Genomic DNA, 18416 nt, shown 5'->3' with positions numbered 1-18416 from the left:
GTGGTGTGTGTGTTTGTGTTGAGTTATTACTGGTAACATTGCATTTATACATTGTGTTATCAACAAGGCACCCATTTTCTAAAAAGCAGCTACTTTGCTTCATGAAGTTACTAATGGCATGCCTGTATACTATACTTTGTAAAACTGAACTTTTTTAGATCAGAGGTCGTAAGGGTTTGCATAAAATTAGGTGTAGTATGGTAAGATAATTTTATGATACTTTTATTAAAAGTTCCATAGTATTGGGTTTTCATGGAAATCATTTTTAATGTCATGGAAAAAAGAATCAGGCTATTGATTTAACTGGAGTTAAATTAAGTGGTGGGTTATACCACATTATATTCCTTACTCTATTTTTGCTTCTATTCCTACTATTATGTATGTGTGTGTGTGTGTAACTAAACATATCCAATCAATAAATTATAACAATAATAGGAATAGAAGCAAAAATAGAATAAGGAATATAATGTGGTATAACCCACCACTTAATTTAACTGTAGTTAAACCAATAGATTGATCCTTTTTTCCCATTACATTAAAAATCATTTTCACAAAAACCTCCAATAGAACTTTTAACAAAAGTATCATCAAATTATAATCTCACACTACATTTATGTATGCATGCATGCATGTACATACATACATACAAAAATATCCTGCTGATGTTGTTGAAATTCCAGTTTTCATAATGCTCCACTTGAACTTTGCAAGTTGACACCTGCAGGAAGGAGTTCCAGACCATAACATCCTAATTTAGTAGTGAATGTGGCTCCTGAGGTGTTGGACATACACATGGATAATGAGGAGAAGAGAGATGAAAGAGTCAGGAGTGCCTGAGTGGAGTAAAAGCAATTAGGGTTAAGGGCCAGAAGTAAGAGCATGTTTGTGAATAACTTTATGCCAGTCAGTTGAATAACTTTTCTCTGGATGCAGCCTAGAAAGTGTGTGTGTGAGATAGAGTGTGTATGTTTCAGTATGCATAATGGCAATTATATAAACTGTAAAAAATGCAAATTGTAAGAACTAGAAAAAAAAAAAGAAAAAAAAGACTTAGAATAAAAACCAAACTTTATAAAATGTAAGTACTAAGGTCAATTTGTTCAATTAATACTTTTCAAGGTAGTGCCCCAGCATGGTTGTAGTCCAGTGACTGAAACAAGTAGAAGATAAAAAATAACTCCTGTTACTAGATTTATTCTAAAGCTAAAAACTAAAATACACGCAGACATGTTTTTTCACCTTTTAGTAAATACTTATAAGCTATTTAACATTATGGGGAGAATTTAAAAAAAATCCATTGTGTGCTACCAAAAACCTTGTGGCATCCCACTGTTGGCATTCTTCATAGGTTCATCACTGTCCTAATTATCTTCTCCAATGTCAAAACATTTCCTCCTTCTCATCCTTTAGGATTATAAAATTTGCACACTTCATGAAAATCAACAGTTAACCCTTTCGTTACTGTATTTATTTTGAGATGCTCTGTGTTTCTTTCAATTACTTGAAATATAAACAAAGAATTTAGTGAAATAACTTAGTTATCATTCAGCTAGTGTTAGGAACATAAACTGTGACTAAGTTTTGGTGGAAGATTTTAATTCAAAACTTATGAAAACAAGACATTTGTACTCAGAGCCAGAGCCGGTTTCAGCCGGGTTGGTAACAAAAGGGTAAAGTATGTATGAAAAACCTAATTAGAAATACTAATGCTGTGAACTTAATGAATATTTTTTTTTTATATATATTCTAATCAGTTTGGCAAAATACAGGAGACAACATTGGAAATGTTTCAGTTTTATTAGGTTTTCTCAGTGAAGCATAGGTTTCACTGCACTTATCAAAGTACAACCAACTCTTGTGTGAATATAGTTAAGTAACATGTACCATAATTTCACTAATTGTTTTATGTCTCAATGTAGTTGCAAGTAAACATAGACACCCTCTCGGTCCCTCATTTTTGGTCCAGCTGAATATTCAGGATGTAACAGGTGGAGAGAGAGAGAAAATTGGGGTGCTGTACTAGCTTCCTGGCTGATACTCATTATAATCAAGCAACATGAAATGAAGTGGCTTGCTCAAAAACCCAATGCACAGTTCTGTCCAAGAACTGAATCTACAAATTTATGATTATAAATCAAACACCCTAACTACTAGGCCACATGCCTTCGTGTTTATTCAACAGTAATGAGTAGCAGCCCTCTCTCTTCTTGGATTGCTCTGCTGTACCAAGGGGCTGTCCATGTAAGCTTGTAACTACATAGGTACCTCAAGCAATTATTCTTTTATTTGTTTCAGTTATTTGACAGGGATGTAAACACACCAGCATCGGTTGTCAAGCAATGTTGGTTGGGGTGGACAAACACAGACACACAAACATATACACACATATACATATACGGCGGGCTTCTTTCAGTTTCCGTCTACCAAATCCACTCAGGTTTTGGTCGGCCCGAGGCTATAGTAGAAGACACCTGCCCAAGGTGCCACGCAGTGGGACTGAACCCAGAATCATGTGGTTGGTAAGCAAGCTACTTACTACACAGCCTAGCAAAAATGTAGTGGATGTTATTAAGCCATACTCATTTGTGAGTGATGGCTGGCTGTACTTTTTTTGAAGTATTGATGAGAAAATTACTCCATAAGATTACAATATAGTAATCTGTGTAGGTGTGGAAAACTAGCATATTTAATTTCTCTAACTATACTTAGTAATTCCTTTATCACAACTTAAGCAAATGTTGTGAAATGTGCTTCACTGAGAAGGTTTAACAAGACCGAAACAACATTGTAATTGTCTCCAATTTTTGCCACAACAATTAAAATAATATTAAGCATTGAGGTTGTGCTCCTCTTTCCTCTCTTCTCTATGTTATTGTTTCTTATAAGGTTTTTGATGTTCATGTCATTTGATATGTTAACACTAACTTAATTATTCTCTGCTTTGTACCTAGTTTGGAAAACCTGAGTTGAGATCTCCAAACAACACAGAATGTGTAGTAAGCTATCAGTCATGATGAACAGAATAGCTACATTGCTATTAATGATTTTAAAAAATAAACGAGATACAAGTGAGAAGAGATACTACAAAGCCCTAATAAAATGGATCAATTTATAGCAAAATCCAAATGTGACAGAATTGGATAAGGTGCATTTCTGATTTCTGTGTATGGCTTGTTGCAAAGACAAGCCAAACACAGTAGAGGAATATCTGCTTATTATTCTTGAACACTGAACAATTCAACGTTTGTCCTTTAACTTTTGCATTAAGTACTCTACAGTTCTTGAATATTTATGTCTGACACATTTTGTATCTGCTACCATTAGTTTGCAGACCTACCACTGGGGTGGTAATGTTAAGCGCAAGGTTTATTTATGTTTATACAGGTTTATTTATGTTTACACCAGCTGAGTGCCTGACACAATTCTGTAAATTTTATATATCCAACTGTATTTCAGTTCATCAGGAGGTCATCCAAGAGACCAAAACATACAGAAGATGGTGTTAATGTTAAAAAGCATGAACATAAAGTATTATCTATGCTTGAAAAGGTGGAGTTATAGAGAAAGGAACTTCAGTAGTGAGCTTGTGTGAATACTGTGGTGTCAGATCATTGACTGTGTATGATTTAAAGAAATTAAAAGAACAAATTCTAAAGTTTTTTGCTGAAAATGAAAGCTAGCAAAGTTTAAAGAGTGGCAAACTTTGAAAGGTTGCTGCAATATATATATGTTGCATACATATGGTTACATAGAGGATTCTTTTAATGGGTCACTCAAAGATCAGTTTTTGTAGTACAGAATTTTCTGTAATCTAGTAATGGTCAGGTCCTAAGTTTGCTGAATTAAAGAGGTTCAACCTGTACTATATCCCTTAATTACTATAATGGTTATTGCCATTTCTTAGCAGTGATAATGTTTTTCCAGATCTATTATGATTATTTCAATTAGAAAATGTTTGGATAGATTATGGGTGAGAAATGTAGGGGGTGTGCATAAAGGGGATAATAATGAGGAGATCAGTGAGGAATTTGGTGTTCAGAAAGCTCATTCCTAAATGCTGTTATCAGGCCATTTCCATCATAACACTCCCTGAGGCAATCACACAGCTGTTTAGGGGCCAGTACTTGTAACAACACCTCTAATAGCCACAACCTTATGCTCATCCCAGGAGTTGTGGGAGAACTGCAGACATTTAAAACTTGGAATAGTGGCCAATAAGTAAACCTGACCAAGACTGAATTACCAATCAGTTACAGGATGTCCATTAACGCTAAGGAAATGTTTTTGCATATATATGTGTGTCTATCCATATATATATATATATATATATATATATATATATATATATATATATACTCTTTTATTTGCTTCAGTCATTTGACTGCAGCCATGCTGGAGCACCGCCTTTAGTCGAGCAAATCGACCCCGGGACTTATTCTTTGTAAGCCTAGTACTTATTCTATCGGTCTCTTTTGCCGAACCGCTAAGTTACGGGGACATAAACACACCAGCATCGGTTGTCAAGCAATGCTAGGGGGACAAATACAGACACACAAACACATACATATATATACATATATACGACGGGCTTCTTTCAGTTTCCGTCTACCAAATCCACTCACAAGGCTTTGGTCGGCCCGAGGCTATAGTAGAAGACACTTGCCCTAGGTGCCATGCAGTGGGACTGAACCCGGAACCATGTGGTTGGTAGGCAAGCTACTTACCACACAGCCACAATGTGCCTATATGTATGTATGTATATATACAAGTGCGGGGATAAATAAAATTCAGGTGATCACCTCAGCAATACTCTTTATGCAAGAACCTGGCTAACAAAATGTTCAAAAAATGGCATAAAAATCTACACCTTTTAATCAGCAAATTAATGACTGATTACTCATTAGCTACTTAATAGTGGAGCACTTCACAAGCCCAAGGTATGTACACCAACAGAATAAATATTAATAATTTTAATGAAGGAATGGAATTCATGCAAGAACCTACCAAACATTAAACTGACTTCTCCATTCCCTCATAAAATCATATATCTTTTAATTATCCCATCCAATGGGCTGTGGTCAATCTATATGAAAATGTGTGGCTTAGTGGTTAGGGTATATGGCTTATGATCATAAGTTCAATTCCTAGCGGCATGTTCTGTCTTTGAGCAAGACACTTTATTTCACATTGCTCCAGTTCACTCAGTTGGCAAAAAAGAGTTGTATGTGTATTTCAAAGAGCCAGCTTTGTCATATTCTGTGTTACACTGAACTATGTGAAGGGCATGTGTGTCTATGGAGTGCTCAGCCACTTGCACATTAATTTCATGAGCAGGCTGTTCCATTGATCAGATCAAATGGGACCCTCATTGTCGTAACTGATAGAGTGCCAATTTGCATTTATATAGATGCAGACATGGTTGTATGTTTAAGAATTTCACTTTGCAACTAAGTGGTCCAGGGATTGATTCCCAAGCACGACACTTTGCACATGTCTGTTATCAAAGCCTCAGCTTTAATAGCAGCAATTTGGCAAGGAGAAGCCTGTCGCATATATCTTTTACTTATTTCAGTCTTTAGACTATGGCCATGATGGGGAACTGCCTAGGAGTTTAGTCAAATTGATCCATTCATATTTTTAAGCTGGGTACTTTTTCTATCAGTCATCTTTTACTGAACTGCTAAGTTATAGGGATGTAAACAAACTAACACTGATTGTCAAGCAGTGGTGGGAGATAAACACAAAGACAGTGTATATATATATATAATAGGTTTCTTCCAGTTTCCACCTACCAAATCCACTCACAAGGCTTTGGTCAGCTTGGAGCTATAGAGGAAGACACTTGCCCAAGGTACTGCAGTGGGACTGAACCCACGACCATGTGGTTGGGAAGCAAGCTTCTTACCACATAGCCCATGGTTGTGCATATATATCATTGTTTAAATGTTCAGTTTTCCATGCTTGCATGGGTCAAATGGAATTTGTTGAAGCAGATTTTCTACAGTTGGATACCCTTCCTATCACCAGCCTGCACTTGTTTCCAAGCTCGGTAATATTTCCAAGTTATCCCTCTTTCTAAACCAATTTCCACTATACACATATGATATCTTACAGGAACAATGAAATAAGTTCCAGTCAAAGTACTAGGGTCAATATTATTGACTAAATACTTCAAAGGTGATGCTCCAGCTTAGCTACAGTCCATTGGCTGAAACAAAAGGATTTAATTGTATTATATACTCCTCCCCACCACACACAGAAATCTGTGATATTTTAACTGACTCCTTGTTACCAATAGTAGAAACATTTATGTACTGCAACATCATCATTATTTAACATGTTTTCCATGCTAGTATGGGCTGGATGGTTGATAGAAGCCAGCAAGCCAGCAGATTGCATCAAGCTCCACTGCTCTGAAATGGTTTCTACAGGTGGATGCCCTTCCTAATGCCAACTACTTAACAGTGTACTGGATTTTTTTTTTGTCCCAGGCACTAATGAGGCCACTCAGTAACTCATAAGATAAGACCCCTCAGCTAAGGGAGGAGTAGTACTGAGTGCAGTGGCTTTATGCCAAGTGATGGGAGGTTAAAGTATGATACAGGGACAAATGAAAATAATGAAAAAAAGAAGACAGTGACTTGAAACACTTCACAACATTACTGTATTGAAAGCCTGTTACATATTACTTTTTCCATGCTGATAGAACTTTTTTTTTTACATAGCAGTTCATCAACTACCTTTTTCTCTTCATATTTTCTGTCCTGGTTATCATTAAGAACTTGACAAACCTTTTCTTATTCTTTATTGTTTATGTATTCTTTACTATTTGAATGTGTTTTAAGATGTTTTTTGAGATAACGATTTTGAGAGAATTTTTTATCACAGAATTCACAATGATATGGTGTTTCTTCTGAATGTGTAAACAAATGTCGTTTTAGGGTACTGTTCAAAGAGAAGCTTCTGCCACAAATAAAGCATTGGTAAGGAGTTTCATCATCATGAATCCTCATATGTGTTTCTAAGTTACTCTTCTGAGAGAAACCTTTATTGCAGAGTTCACAGCGGTAGGGTGTTTCTCCTGTGTGGGTACGACTATGTCGTCTCAAGTAGCGTTTTTGAGAGAAGCTTTTAAAACAGATTTCACAATGGTAAGGCGTTTCATTTGAATGTGTTATTAAATGTCGTTTTAAGGTACTATTCAGAGAAAAGCTTTTCCCACAAATTACACAGAGAAATGGTGTTTCATCATTGTGTATCCTCATATGTGTCTCAAGATTACACTTTTGACTGAAAGACTTCCCACAGATCTCACAATTATAAACTGTCTCACCTGTGTGTATTTTAGTATGTCTTTTCAGGTAGCGGCTCTGAGCAAAACATATACCACACACTTCACAACAGTAAGGCAAGCTATCAGAATGTGTCTTCATATGCCTGTTGAGTGAGCTATTGACTGAAAAACGTTTCCCACAAGTCTTACAGAAGTAAGGTGTCTCTTTAGTGTGTGTCCGTGTGTGACTCTTCAGAGTGCCATTTCGAGAGAAACTCATTCCACAGATCTCACAAGTATAAGGTTTCTCTCCTGTATGTATCCTCACATGCCTCTTTAAACTGCTCTTATCTGACAGAACCATTCGACACACACTACACTGATTCATCAATTCTCCTGTATGTATTTTGACATGTTTTAGTAGATAGCTTCTCTGCTCAAAGCATTTACCACAAGCATTGCAACAGTGGATAGCATTTGACGCGTTTGTTTTCACAGAGTCGGTAATTTGGTTATTTTTCCCATTACTTTCATAAGCTAAAGGTTTACCATCATCACTCATGGCTTCTGTAGCAGGGATTCCTGTAAAACAAGAAAGACAATAAGTTAGATATGTTTCTTGGAGGTACTCACAATAGTATCATGATGGCAATGATTCTAGATTAACTGATACTAACCGAATTAATTTTTTTCTGTCCAACTAATGACAAAAACGGAAATATAAACGAGCGTTAAGCTGGTTATGAAGAACATGCTGCTGCTCGTGGTGACCATGGTATTAAACATAACTACGATACTGACGATAATAATAACTGACGTGTTAAGTGATAACAAAAACAAATGAACAAGGCTTATAATCTACTAAGCAAATACCTAATTACAAAGTTGCTACAGGCATTATTATTGCTACTATAAACGTGATGCTAATTCAAAAGATAAATAAACATTACTCCTTTAACAAGTTCTGATTGAATTGTCAAACGATGAGGTGCTGGTAAGCGGTTGTAATCGGAAGCAAGTATTAATAACGATAAACGTGGGAACTAAAAAACATCAATAAAAGAAAATCGCATCCATTCAACGATGTTAAAATGCAATAAGTTCTCATTTCCCAAAGCGCTGCTATATTTCTATGAGCGAAAATATATACACACATCTACTTTCTCATACACTATTTACTTGTACGAGCTGCGGTACTCAGTTTTGTGACCGTTTGAAAGATTGGATCAAAAAAGAAATTCCGAGTGAATAAATAAACTCTACAATGTATTGAATACACTTAGTCTTGTTCGTTAAACACAATAATAAAAATATTCACACACAAACAAGCGTATTCTGCTAATCTATACGGTATTTTAATATTCGCTGTTAAATGTTCCTTTATGCCCCGCCTTTTTTTTTAATCAATCAAAAAATAAAATTACAAAATATTAAAACAAGCGAATTAAACATCTAGTTGAACAGTTCAAGAATAAGCTATGATTTTGTTTATCTAAATACCTTGGCCACGTTCTGTGTCTATTGGTATTTATCGTCAAATACAAATTGTTGATGTGGTGGTTAGCAGGTGCCTGGTGGTCAGAACTAGGTGGACACAATAGTAGCGTTAAGGTATTTACTAGAGCTTTACAAAAAAAAAATTTAATTGCAAGCAAATGAGAGAACGAGAAAAAATAAAAGGCTTGGGTGGGAGATATACATGCAACAGAAAGCAAATAGAGAAAACAAATTAAGAAAAAAATTTAAAGAATAACATAGCGACAGAAGGGACAAAGAATGAAAGACATATCATACATCTTAAAAACATAAGCAAAAATTTAGACTTACCTCCCTTGACTTAACTCTTAAACATTGGAGATCGTGAAAAGTCGATGCTTAGAAAACAGTTTGCAAAATGAAATAAATTATTTTACAGTGAAAAAGAGGAGAAATCTAAAGTATCGAGTGGGATTCTACACCTAGAAGCGTAGACTTCTCTTTTTCTTCACTATAAAATTAGTTATTACACTTTTCCAGCCAACGCTATTTTCTGACGGAATCCATTGATACAAACTTCGCACTGAAATATACTTCACAGTTGAGGCTTTTTTTCAAGGAGTACATAACAATTATGTTTTAAAGAAAAAAAGACAAAACATTATGCTGAACATCTTTGATCATAAAACCTGTTCGGTCTGGGCTTGCCTGTTGTCAGATATCAACAACAAAATGTGACTATTTACTGGTAATCAACTGTTCGTATAAGCGACAAGTATTTTGGAAGAGACAATCCCGATAAACAAAGGATTTGTTACAAAATTATTATAATAAGATACTGTATTTGATGGCATTTAAGTTGCATTCACCCCATCTCTCAGATGTTTCAAAAAGTCACCCGGGGTCCTGTATGCGAATTTGGGCTTCCTTTAAGCTTTAATGCACTTAGCACAATTTGCTCTGAAGATGCGTTACTGAAACCGACACACCCTTGCGTCTTTTATGCCATCAAATATGGTAAGTAAAGTTGTTTAACTAGAGATCAAAACATCGATCCATTTCTATTGTGATTATCCCGTCTTTTAAGGGGCGTGAAGACTACCCATTTTTAAAATTATTTATTTAACAAAGGTGTATGGTGAAAGTGGTTGTCTGCTATTTCTGAGTTCTGACAGTATTTTAGTGAACATGTCACTTGTTTAAAATTTCGAAGCTCACAATTATGTCTCCAATAAGATAACGTTGAATATTTTCATGTAGAATAAAGTTGGGATAGTTGTCCCAAAACCATCATAGGTGTTGTTTGGTCAGTCCCAGGTCAACCCTATGACAAAGGGCATTCTAGAACAGCATAAATTTTGGTCATGCAGTACAGTAACCAAATTGGCTGCCTCTCTTCAATATAACAAACCTTCAACTACAGCAAACACATGTATATTAAGGGGCCGACCTGTGTGGTTCATGCATCCAATGGCCACACCAGGCTACTCTCGGGCATTACATATCTAGGACTACATTATCCAATGTTACTCATACCCTTCCCCCTTTACATCTAAGCAGTGGTGGCTCAGATAAAATTAGTAGGGGCGCTGCTTCAGAAAATTTTTAGCCGTTTTGATATTGTGTAAAAGGAAACAAGCATATAAAAAGAATATTTATACATAAGCTTGATCGGTTCTCATTTTAGCCACTACCTGGTAGTGTGTTTAATTTATTCACTGAACATCAACGTGAATTCCCCCTTGTTTTTCAAAAATCCCCCCTAAATAACAAAATAAGGGGGAAAATGTGCCCTATATTTCAAATTCTGGCAGCAACACTGAAGCTGGAAGCAGGATAATAATCTAATTCTACACTTTATCACATTCAAGAATATAAACACATTTTTAAGCATAACACATACAGAGTCAAAAAGAAATACTACCTTTCACCAGAACACCAGGGTCAGGACTGTCGTTCATGCATTGCTCTCTCCCTAGCATGAAGCTTCCTATCTCAGACATGTGGGCATGCACACAACAGCCAAACACCGCGTTGCTGTAACTGTGAAGTGCAGTTTTTTGTACTTTTTCATAATCTAGGGGATGGCTACTGACATTAAGCTTAAGGATTATATAATGTACTAGTATAAAGGAAGAATTAAAGTAAAAGGGACTTATATTAAATGTTATCAATAATATCGAGTGGAAATAGGGGGTGCTGCAGTTCCGCAGTACCTATGCATGAGCCACCACTGCACAAGCATTAATCCATGTGTCCTTATGACAAAAATCATATGATTGCTTACATACAGCTCTACAAAAGGTCATTAAATGTAGTGAATGCATGGTAGAAAGGGAGCCAGCCCAGTATGAATCCAACAGAGGGACTAGCTATTTTAGTAGGTAGCAGTAAGATAGATAAAGCAGTTAAAGATATGAAGGCAGGGCAAACACTGGATCCATTGAGAATTACTGGCGTCAATCTTATTGTCAGCAGTTTGTACAGCAAAGTGTCATACCCAATGACTGGCATTATAAGCATCTATTACAAGGGCAAAGAAGATACCTGAGAGAGTGGTAATTACAAGGGTATAAAGTTGCTGAATCAGGTCAAGAAAGTCACAGAAAGGTTATAACTCAACTGATAAGAGAGTGAGTTAATCAAGATGATATGCAATTTGCCTTTGTGTCAGGAAGAGGAACTACTGATGCAGATTCCAAATGAGGCAAGTGCAGAAGTACCTCGCTATGAGTAAACCACTGTATTTGGAACTTTTTGACCTGGAGAAAACCTTTGTCAGAGTTCCTTACATGGTGATCTTGAGGTTCCTGAGGAAGCTAGTAAATGAATGGTTTGTGAGAGAAATGCAACCATGTACAAGATTGCTGTCAGCAAGCTGAGAGTTAGAAATGAATACAGTAACGAATTTAGTGTACAGGTGGGGGTCCATCAGGTTTCAGTGCTCTTCTAATTATCATAGTCCTTCATACCATAACAAAGAAGTTTAAAACTGGGTGCAATAAGAACTATATATTGATGACTTTGTTCTTATAGCTGAATCTGTAGTAAGATTAAGGAAGAAATTCCAGGCATGGAAGTAAAATCTGGAATCAAAGGGCTTTAAAGTCAACTTTGTAAAGACCAAAGTCTTAGTAAATAGGAAAACAGACAGAACCGTGCTGCCATCAGAGAAATGGCCTTGCTTGATGTATAGAAAAGGAGTAGGTAGAAATTTGATACAGTGTACTCAATGCAAATTATGGGCATATTAATCGAGAAAGCAAACTTTGTAAGTGTTGGAGCAACAAACTCTAAATGGAAAATTGATGCTCTTATATGTCTAGGAGAATATCTTCTGATATCTAGGTGACCTATTTAGCAATGATGGAGGATGTTCTGAAAGTATAGGGTATGAATAGAGTGGAAAGTTCAGAGATTTGTTACCTCTGTTGGTATCAAGATTTCTCTCTCAGTGAAAGGTAGATTGTATGATGCTAATATATAAACTGCAATGCTACATGGAAGTGAGGCATGAGCTTTGAATGTGGAGTGCCTGTGAAAACTAGAAGAAGGAAATGAAGCAAGCAAGCTCTGCTGAAGGTAGAATGCCAGCAAGAGCAATCAATGGAGTACAAGTGTGATGAGAAAAAAAAATAAGGCATCTTATAGTGCATAAGAAAGAAGACTGCATTAGTTGGGGCATGCAATGCATATGGGTGAGGATAGTTGTACGAAGAAACTACAATCACTCCTAGTAGATGGAACCTATGGAAGAAGAGACAGGATGTAGGATGTGGTGGTGAAGGTTAATTTCAGGATGCTGAAACTCATGGAAGAGATCACAAAGAATGGAGATAATTGGTTTTAGGCAGTATTCAAGAATACTCCCCTAAACCACATTGTGGTTGAGGCTCTCAAAGCATAATGTATATATACACAACTGAATCCCAGCAGATTTTGTTGTGATGAGAGGAAGGGGGAGAAGACAACTAAAGGCAGACAGGAATATGGGGAGCTCTAACAACCATTGTATGGTGCTGGATTCAATGAATGAATGACAATGATAAATACAACAAACAAATCAGTTAAGTTCCAAATCAAAGTTTATTCAAATCCCTAATATGGAGAAGATAACACCAAAATGGAGTTACATACTTCAGTTGCAATAAACACAAATTAAAACAGTTGCACAATGATTGCTCACCTTGCATCAGGCCATAAATTGATAGATGGGTGGTGGGGAGTGATGGAGGGGGAAGATATAGTTAATTGAATCAACATCAAGGTATGACTGGTAATGTTTTTTATTGAACCCAGAATGATAAAAAAAAAAACAAAGCCAACCTTGATGGGATTTGAACTCAGAATGGAGAGACGTAAAACTAAATGATACTGGCATATTGTCTAAGACACCACTGTTTCTGTCATTTCACACTGTAATTATTTCTAAAGTAGGCACATAGTCAGAAATTTGAGGTTGGGGGCAGGAATTTTGTCAATTAAACTGCCCCCCCCCCCCCCCCCCCCCGAACTTGACTGGCTACATTATTTCATTGACCTCACAGAAAGTGAAAGTCAAAGCTGATCTCAGTGATATTTGAGCTCAGAACATAAAAGCCAGCATAAATATCACAAAGCATTTTAACTAATTATTCTGCCAATCTGTTACCCTGATGATGATGATAAAAATAATAATCCTTTCTACTATAGGCACAAAGCCTGAAATTTTGGGGAAGGGGTTAAGTCGATTATATTGATCCCCATTACTCCACTGGTACTTAATTTATTGACCTCAAAAGGATGAAAAACAAAGTCAACCTTAGCAGAATTTGAACTCAGGACGTAAAGATGGATGAAATGACACTAAGCCCAGCGTGCTAATGAGTCTACCAAATAATAATAATAATCCTTTCTACTATAGGCACAAGGCCTGAAATTGGGAGAGAGGTCCATTGATCACATCAACCCCAGTGTTTTACTGGTTCTTATTTCATCGACCCTGAAAACATGAAATACAAAGTTGACCGTGACAGAATTTGAACTCAGAACATAAAGACAGGCAAAATGCCACTAAGCATTTTGTCTGCCACTAATGATTCTGCCAGCACATAATGGTTTCACATTTTGGCACAAGGCCAGCAATTTTGGAGGAAGGGTTTAGTTGATTATATTGATCTCAGTGTTCAAGTGGTACTTACTTTATTGATCTTGAAAGGATGACAGGCAAAGTTGACCTTAGCGGATAATATTGGTTTCAAATTTTGGCATAAGGCAAGTAAGTAAGGGGGTGGGAGTAAGTCAATTACATCAGTTCCAATGCACAACTGGTACTTATTCTCTCTGAAAGGATGAAAGGCAAAGCTGACCTTGGTAGAATTTGAACTCAGAATGTAAAGACAGACAAAATGCTGCTAAACATTTTGCCTAGTATGCTAACAATTCTGCCAGCTTGTTGCATCATCATCATTGTTTAACATCTGTATTCCATGCTAGCATGGGTGGGATGGTACCACAAGAGCTGGCCAGGCCAAAGCCGGCACCAGACTTCTGTGACTGTTTTGGCAGGATATTTACAGCTGGATGCCCTTCCTAACATCAACCACTGAGCAGAGTGGACTTAGTGCTTTTTATGTGGTACAAGCACTGGCACAAGGTCAGCAACTCTGAAGGGTGGGTAAGTTGATATTGACCACAGTTCACCACCATCATCAGCATCATCATCATCATCATCATCATTTAATGTCTGCTTTCCATGCTGGCATGGGTTAGATGGTTTGACTGGTTCTAGTCTGATTTGGCATGGTTTCTATGGCTGGATGCCCTTCCTAATACCAACTACTCTGATGATGATAATAATAATAATAATAATGGTTTTTCTGATTAAGATATAAAGCTAGCAATTTTAAGAGGAAGGGTTAAGTTGATTCTCTTAAGCCTAGTTCTTGACTGGTACTTTATTTTGGTCAAATGTGGAAGGATGAAAGTTAAAATTGACTGTCAGGGCTTGAACTCAACATAAAGAGCCAGAATAAATACTGCTAAGTATTTTGTCTCCAGCTCTAACATTTCTGCCAACCCACTTTCTTTCTGACAATAATAAACAATGAGGGAGCTTCCACATGACTGTTAGAATTGGCAGAAAATCTCCCTCAAATCACTCTCTTTTGTCTTTGAAAAATGACTGGAAGGACATATTGAGTAATGCTGTCTTACATGCACTGTGTAAGATAATAAAAGCCATGATGAGTATGGATTGAATAAGTAATGCTCATCAGGACTGATCTTGAGTAAATATCAACAACAATAACAAAATATTGGTTTCAAATTTTGGCACAAGGCCAGTAAGTTTGGCAAGGAACAGGTAAGTCGATAACATCAACCTCAGTGCTCAACTGGTACTTATTTTATTGACCCCAGAAGGATGAAAAGCATGCCTGGCATGCTAATGATTCTGCCAACTCACTGTCTTAACAATAATAAAAATATTAATAACAATAACAACAACATATTAATCTGACTAGACATAAAAGGCAATGCATTGTGTAAAGACGGCAGAGTTGCTTCAATCTCAATGCAGAAAAACAAGTTACTAAATCGAATATAAAATTAGACAACAATGCTCTACATTACCTACTGCAGCAGCTCCAGTGCATTTATGTGACTCAAGTGTGACAAGCAAAATAAATAGATTGATTCCTGTTGATCAATTGTATACATCAGTGGGTGGATACAATTGATCAGCAAGATGCCTCTCCAAGAAGCATGGGGCACAGTACATCAGTTCATTGAAACACTGCTGCAGTTGTTACACATCACAGTGAGTGCTACCTACTAATGGCATCTGTTTAAAAAAATAGGAGGGCTGAGTAAGTGACAGTTAAGGAGTTGAGTAAAAAAAAAATATAGTGCAGTCCCTTGTTATCAGATGTGGACCTTGCTTACACCACTTGGGTGACCAACACCAGCAAGGACCCTCCTTGCCCTATTATTGATACTCAAACCTTTACATTAAAACAACATATAGAAATGTTCTTAACATATAAATATTCTAAACATTATTAATATTTATATCAAGTTATAATAAAAACAATTTAACATTAAACTGTAGAATTACAAGAGGGGTGACAATGGCTTTGATGTTTCTGCCTGTCAGCCTTCATTGAATAGTCCAACAAAAATTAACAAGCAGAAATTCTAAAGTGATGACACTTCTCTTCATGTAAAACTATAAAAAATATATATACATATAATATATAGTATATTTATAAGAAAACACACATATATATTTAAAAATATAAATAATATCACTTTCTGACATAGGCACAAGGGGCCACAACTTTAGCAGGGACAGAACAATCACACTGATCCATAGTAATTTATTTTGTCTACCCCTGGAAGGATTAAAAGCAAAGTCAATCTCAGCATTATTGAAACTCCAAAGGTAAAACTCTGCAACTAAATAGTGCAAAGTATTTTACTCAATGCTTTAACAATTTGGCCAATCTACAGTTTCTATATGCACACACACACACATAAAATACAAACAGGTATACAAGCAAGACAAAAGGGCATTGAATAAAGGGTGTGGAGGTAAAATATTTGTAGTTTGGCTTGCATTAGCATTACTGAAAGTTTCACAAAAGCATTTGTCTGATTGTTCAAATGTCAGTCATTACCTTACAACTCGGTGATACTGCATCTGAATGATCAGGCATGCTCTTTTGCATCCATGAAGTTTTTAGTGTTGCAGATCTAAGTCAATGTTAGATAATGTGTGTGTGGAGAGAGAGATGTAAATATAGATATGTATATATATCCTGTGAAGGATCAGCATTCTGCACAGGGAGGAATATATACACCAGAGAAACCAGGAAACTGGCCCTTTACTCCTTAAGGAGTAATGAGGACTAGTAAAAAATGTGTGTGTGTGTATATATATAAATATCTGGAGGCGTGTGGCTTGGTGGTTAGGGTGTTAGCATCATGATTGTAAGATTGTGGTTTTGATTCCTGGACCGAGCGACGCGTTGTGTTCTTGAGCAAAACACTTCATTTCATGTTGCTCTAGTCCACTCAGCTGGCAAAAATGAGTAACGCTGCGATGGACCGGCGTCCCGTCCAATTGGGGAACACATACGCCATTGAAACCAGGAAACCGGGCCCATGAGCCTGGCTAGGCTTTAAAAGGGCGAAAAAAAAAATATATATACATTTATATATATATATATATATATATATATATCATCATCATCATCATCATCACCATTCAACATCCATTTTCCATGCTGACATGTGTTGGACACTTATTTATGTGTGAGTGTGTGTAATGATCAACATTAAAATATATTCTGAAAAGGTTAAACAAACATTTTTACATGGCACAACAAAACTACAAACATAATAGAAGAACATGTCTTTTGTCTTTTTGTCCATTCTGACCACCACATGGTCTGGAGAATGCTGGTGTATCTTTGGACTTGTCATAAAAGAAGTTATAGCAAAGAGATATTTGTACAGTATCCACTACCGAAAAGATTTTGTGGGCACTGATATGGCTATGAAGTTAATAATGTTCACTTCAAGACAATGTAATTTTAAATCTCAGTGCATCAACTCTTATCCTACATCCTCAGGTTGACCAATATATTGTGAGTGAAATTTGATAAGATATAAACTGCATGGAAGCCCATTGTGTGTGTGTAAATAATAAATGTATGTGTCATCCAGAATTGGCACAGTTAATGTCAATGTGAATACCCGTCAGAGTGTAAGTATCTTGAGAGAAAAGCTGAACATCAGAAGCATCAGTTGTGGTGTGCAAGAGAGACGATTGCGCTAGTATGGACATGTGGTGAGAATGGATGAGGATAGCTGCGTGAAAAAGTGCCACACCCTAACAGTTGAGGGAACCCGTGGAAGAGGTAGGCCCAGAAAGACCTGGGCTGAGGTGGTGAGGCAAGACCTTCGTACATTGGGCCTCACCGAGGCGATGACTACTGACCGAGACCTTTGGAAATGTGCTGTGCGTGAGAAGACCCGGCAAGCCAAGTAAGATCGTTGCCAGTGCCATTGGACTGGCTCTTGTGCGGGTGGCACATAAGATGCACCATTTTGAGTGTGGCCGTTGCCAGTACCGCCTGACTGGCTCCCGTAGGATTTTCGAGCGAGATCGTTGCCAGTGCCCCTGGACTGGCTTGTGCGGGTGGCACATAAAAGACACCATTTCGAGCGTGGCCGTTGCCAGTATCGCCTGACTGGCCTTCGTGCAGGTGACATGTAAAAGCACCTACTACACTCTCTGAGTGGTTGGCATTAGGAAGGGCATCCAGCTGTAGAAACTCTGCCAAATTTAGATTGGAGCCTGGTGTTGCCATCCGGTTTCACCAGTCCTCAGTCAAGTCGTCCAACCCATGCTAGCATGGAAAGCGGACGTTAAACGATGATGATGATAAGACTACCTAGTGTTTGTGTGCATATAAATATATATGAGCATATATATGTGTGTGTATGTGTATATATATAAATGTGTATATATATGTGCATATATATATATGTATATATGTGTGTATATACATATGTGTGTGTGTGTATATATATATATATATATGAATTTGAGTGGCTAAAATTGGGTCCATCACATTGGAAGAGCTGGATAAAGTAGATGTGTATGTAAATATGTGTGTGT

General features: G+C 36.9%; 1 protein-coding gene across 3 annotated transcripts; it reads right to left on the bottom strand.

Moving 5' to 3' along the window:
- Positions 1-6641: 6641 nt before the first annotated feature.
- On the bottom strand, positions 6642-10262 carry LOC149132677 (uncharacterized). 3 transcript variants are annotated; one of them, XM_089362667.1, is made up of 2 exons: positions 9101-10262; positions 6642-7855 (listed from the first exon to the last, which is right to left on the bottom strand). In XM_089362667.1, the coding sequence occupies exon 2, from the start codon at positions 7833-7835 to the stop codon at positions 6798-6800; it is 1038 nt and encodes a 345-aa protein (XP_089218793.1). In that variant the 5' UTR covers positions 7836-7855; positions 9101-10262; the 3' UTR covers positions 6642-6797. The 3 variants fall into 3 exon arrangements, with proteins under 3 accessions (XP_089218793.1, XP_089218791.1, XP_089218792.1); XM_089362665.1 differs by having other exon boundaries at positions 8774-9105; XM_089362666.1 differs by lacking the exon at positions 9101-10262 and adding an exon at positions 7951-9098.
- Positions 10263-18416: the final 8154 nt, after the last annotated feature.

The sequence above is a fragment of the Octopus bimaculoides genome, chromosome 14 (assembly GCF_046866305.1).
Source record: "Octopus bimaculoides isolate indiv1 chromosome 14, ASM4686630v1, whole genome shotgun sequence".
NCBI lineage: Eukaryota > Metazoa > Mollusca > Cephalopoda > Octopoda > Octopodidae > Octopus > Octopus bimaculoides.
The sequence above is the reverse complement of the archived record's forward strand: the minus strand, read 5'-3'. Positions and strand labels throughout refer to the sequence as shown.

Coding starts and splice junctions, on each gene's coding strand:
- LOC149132677 (XM_089362667.1), bottom strand. CDS start 7,835: ATGAGTGATGATGGTAAACCTTTAGCTTATGAAAGTAATGGGAAAAAT.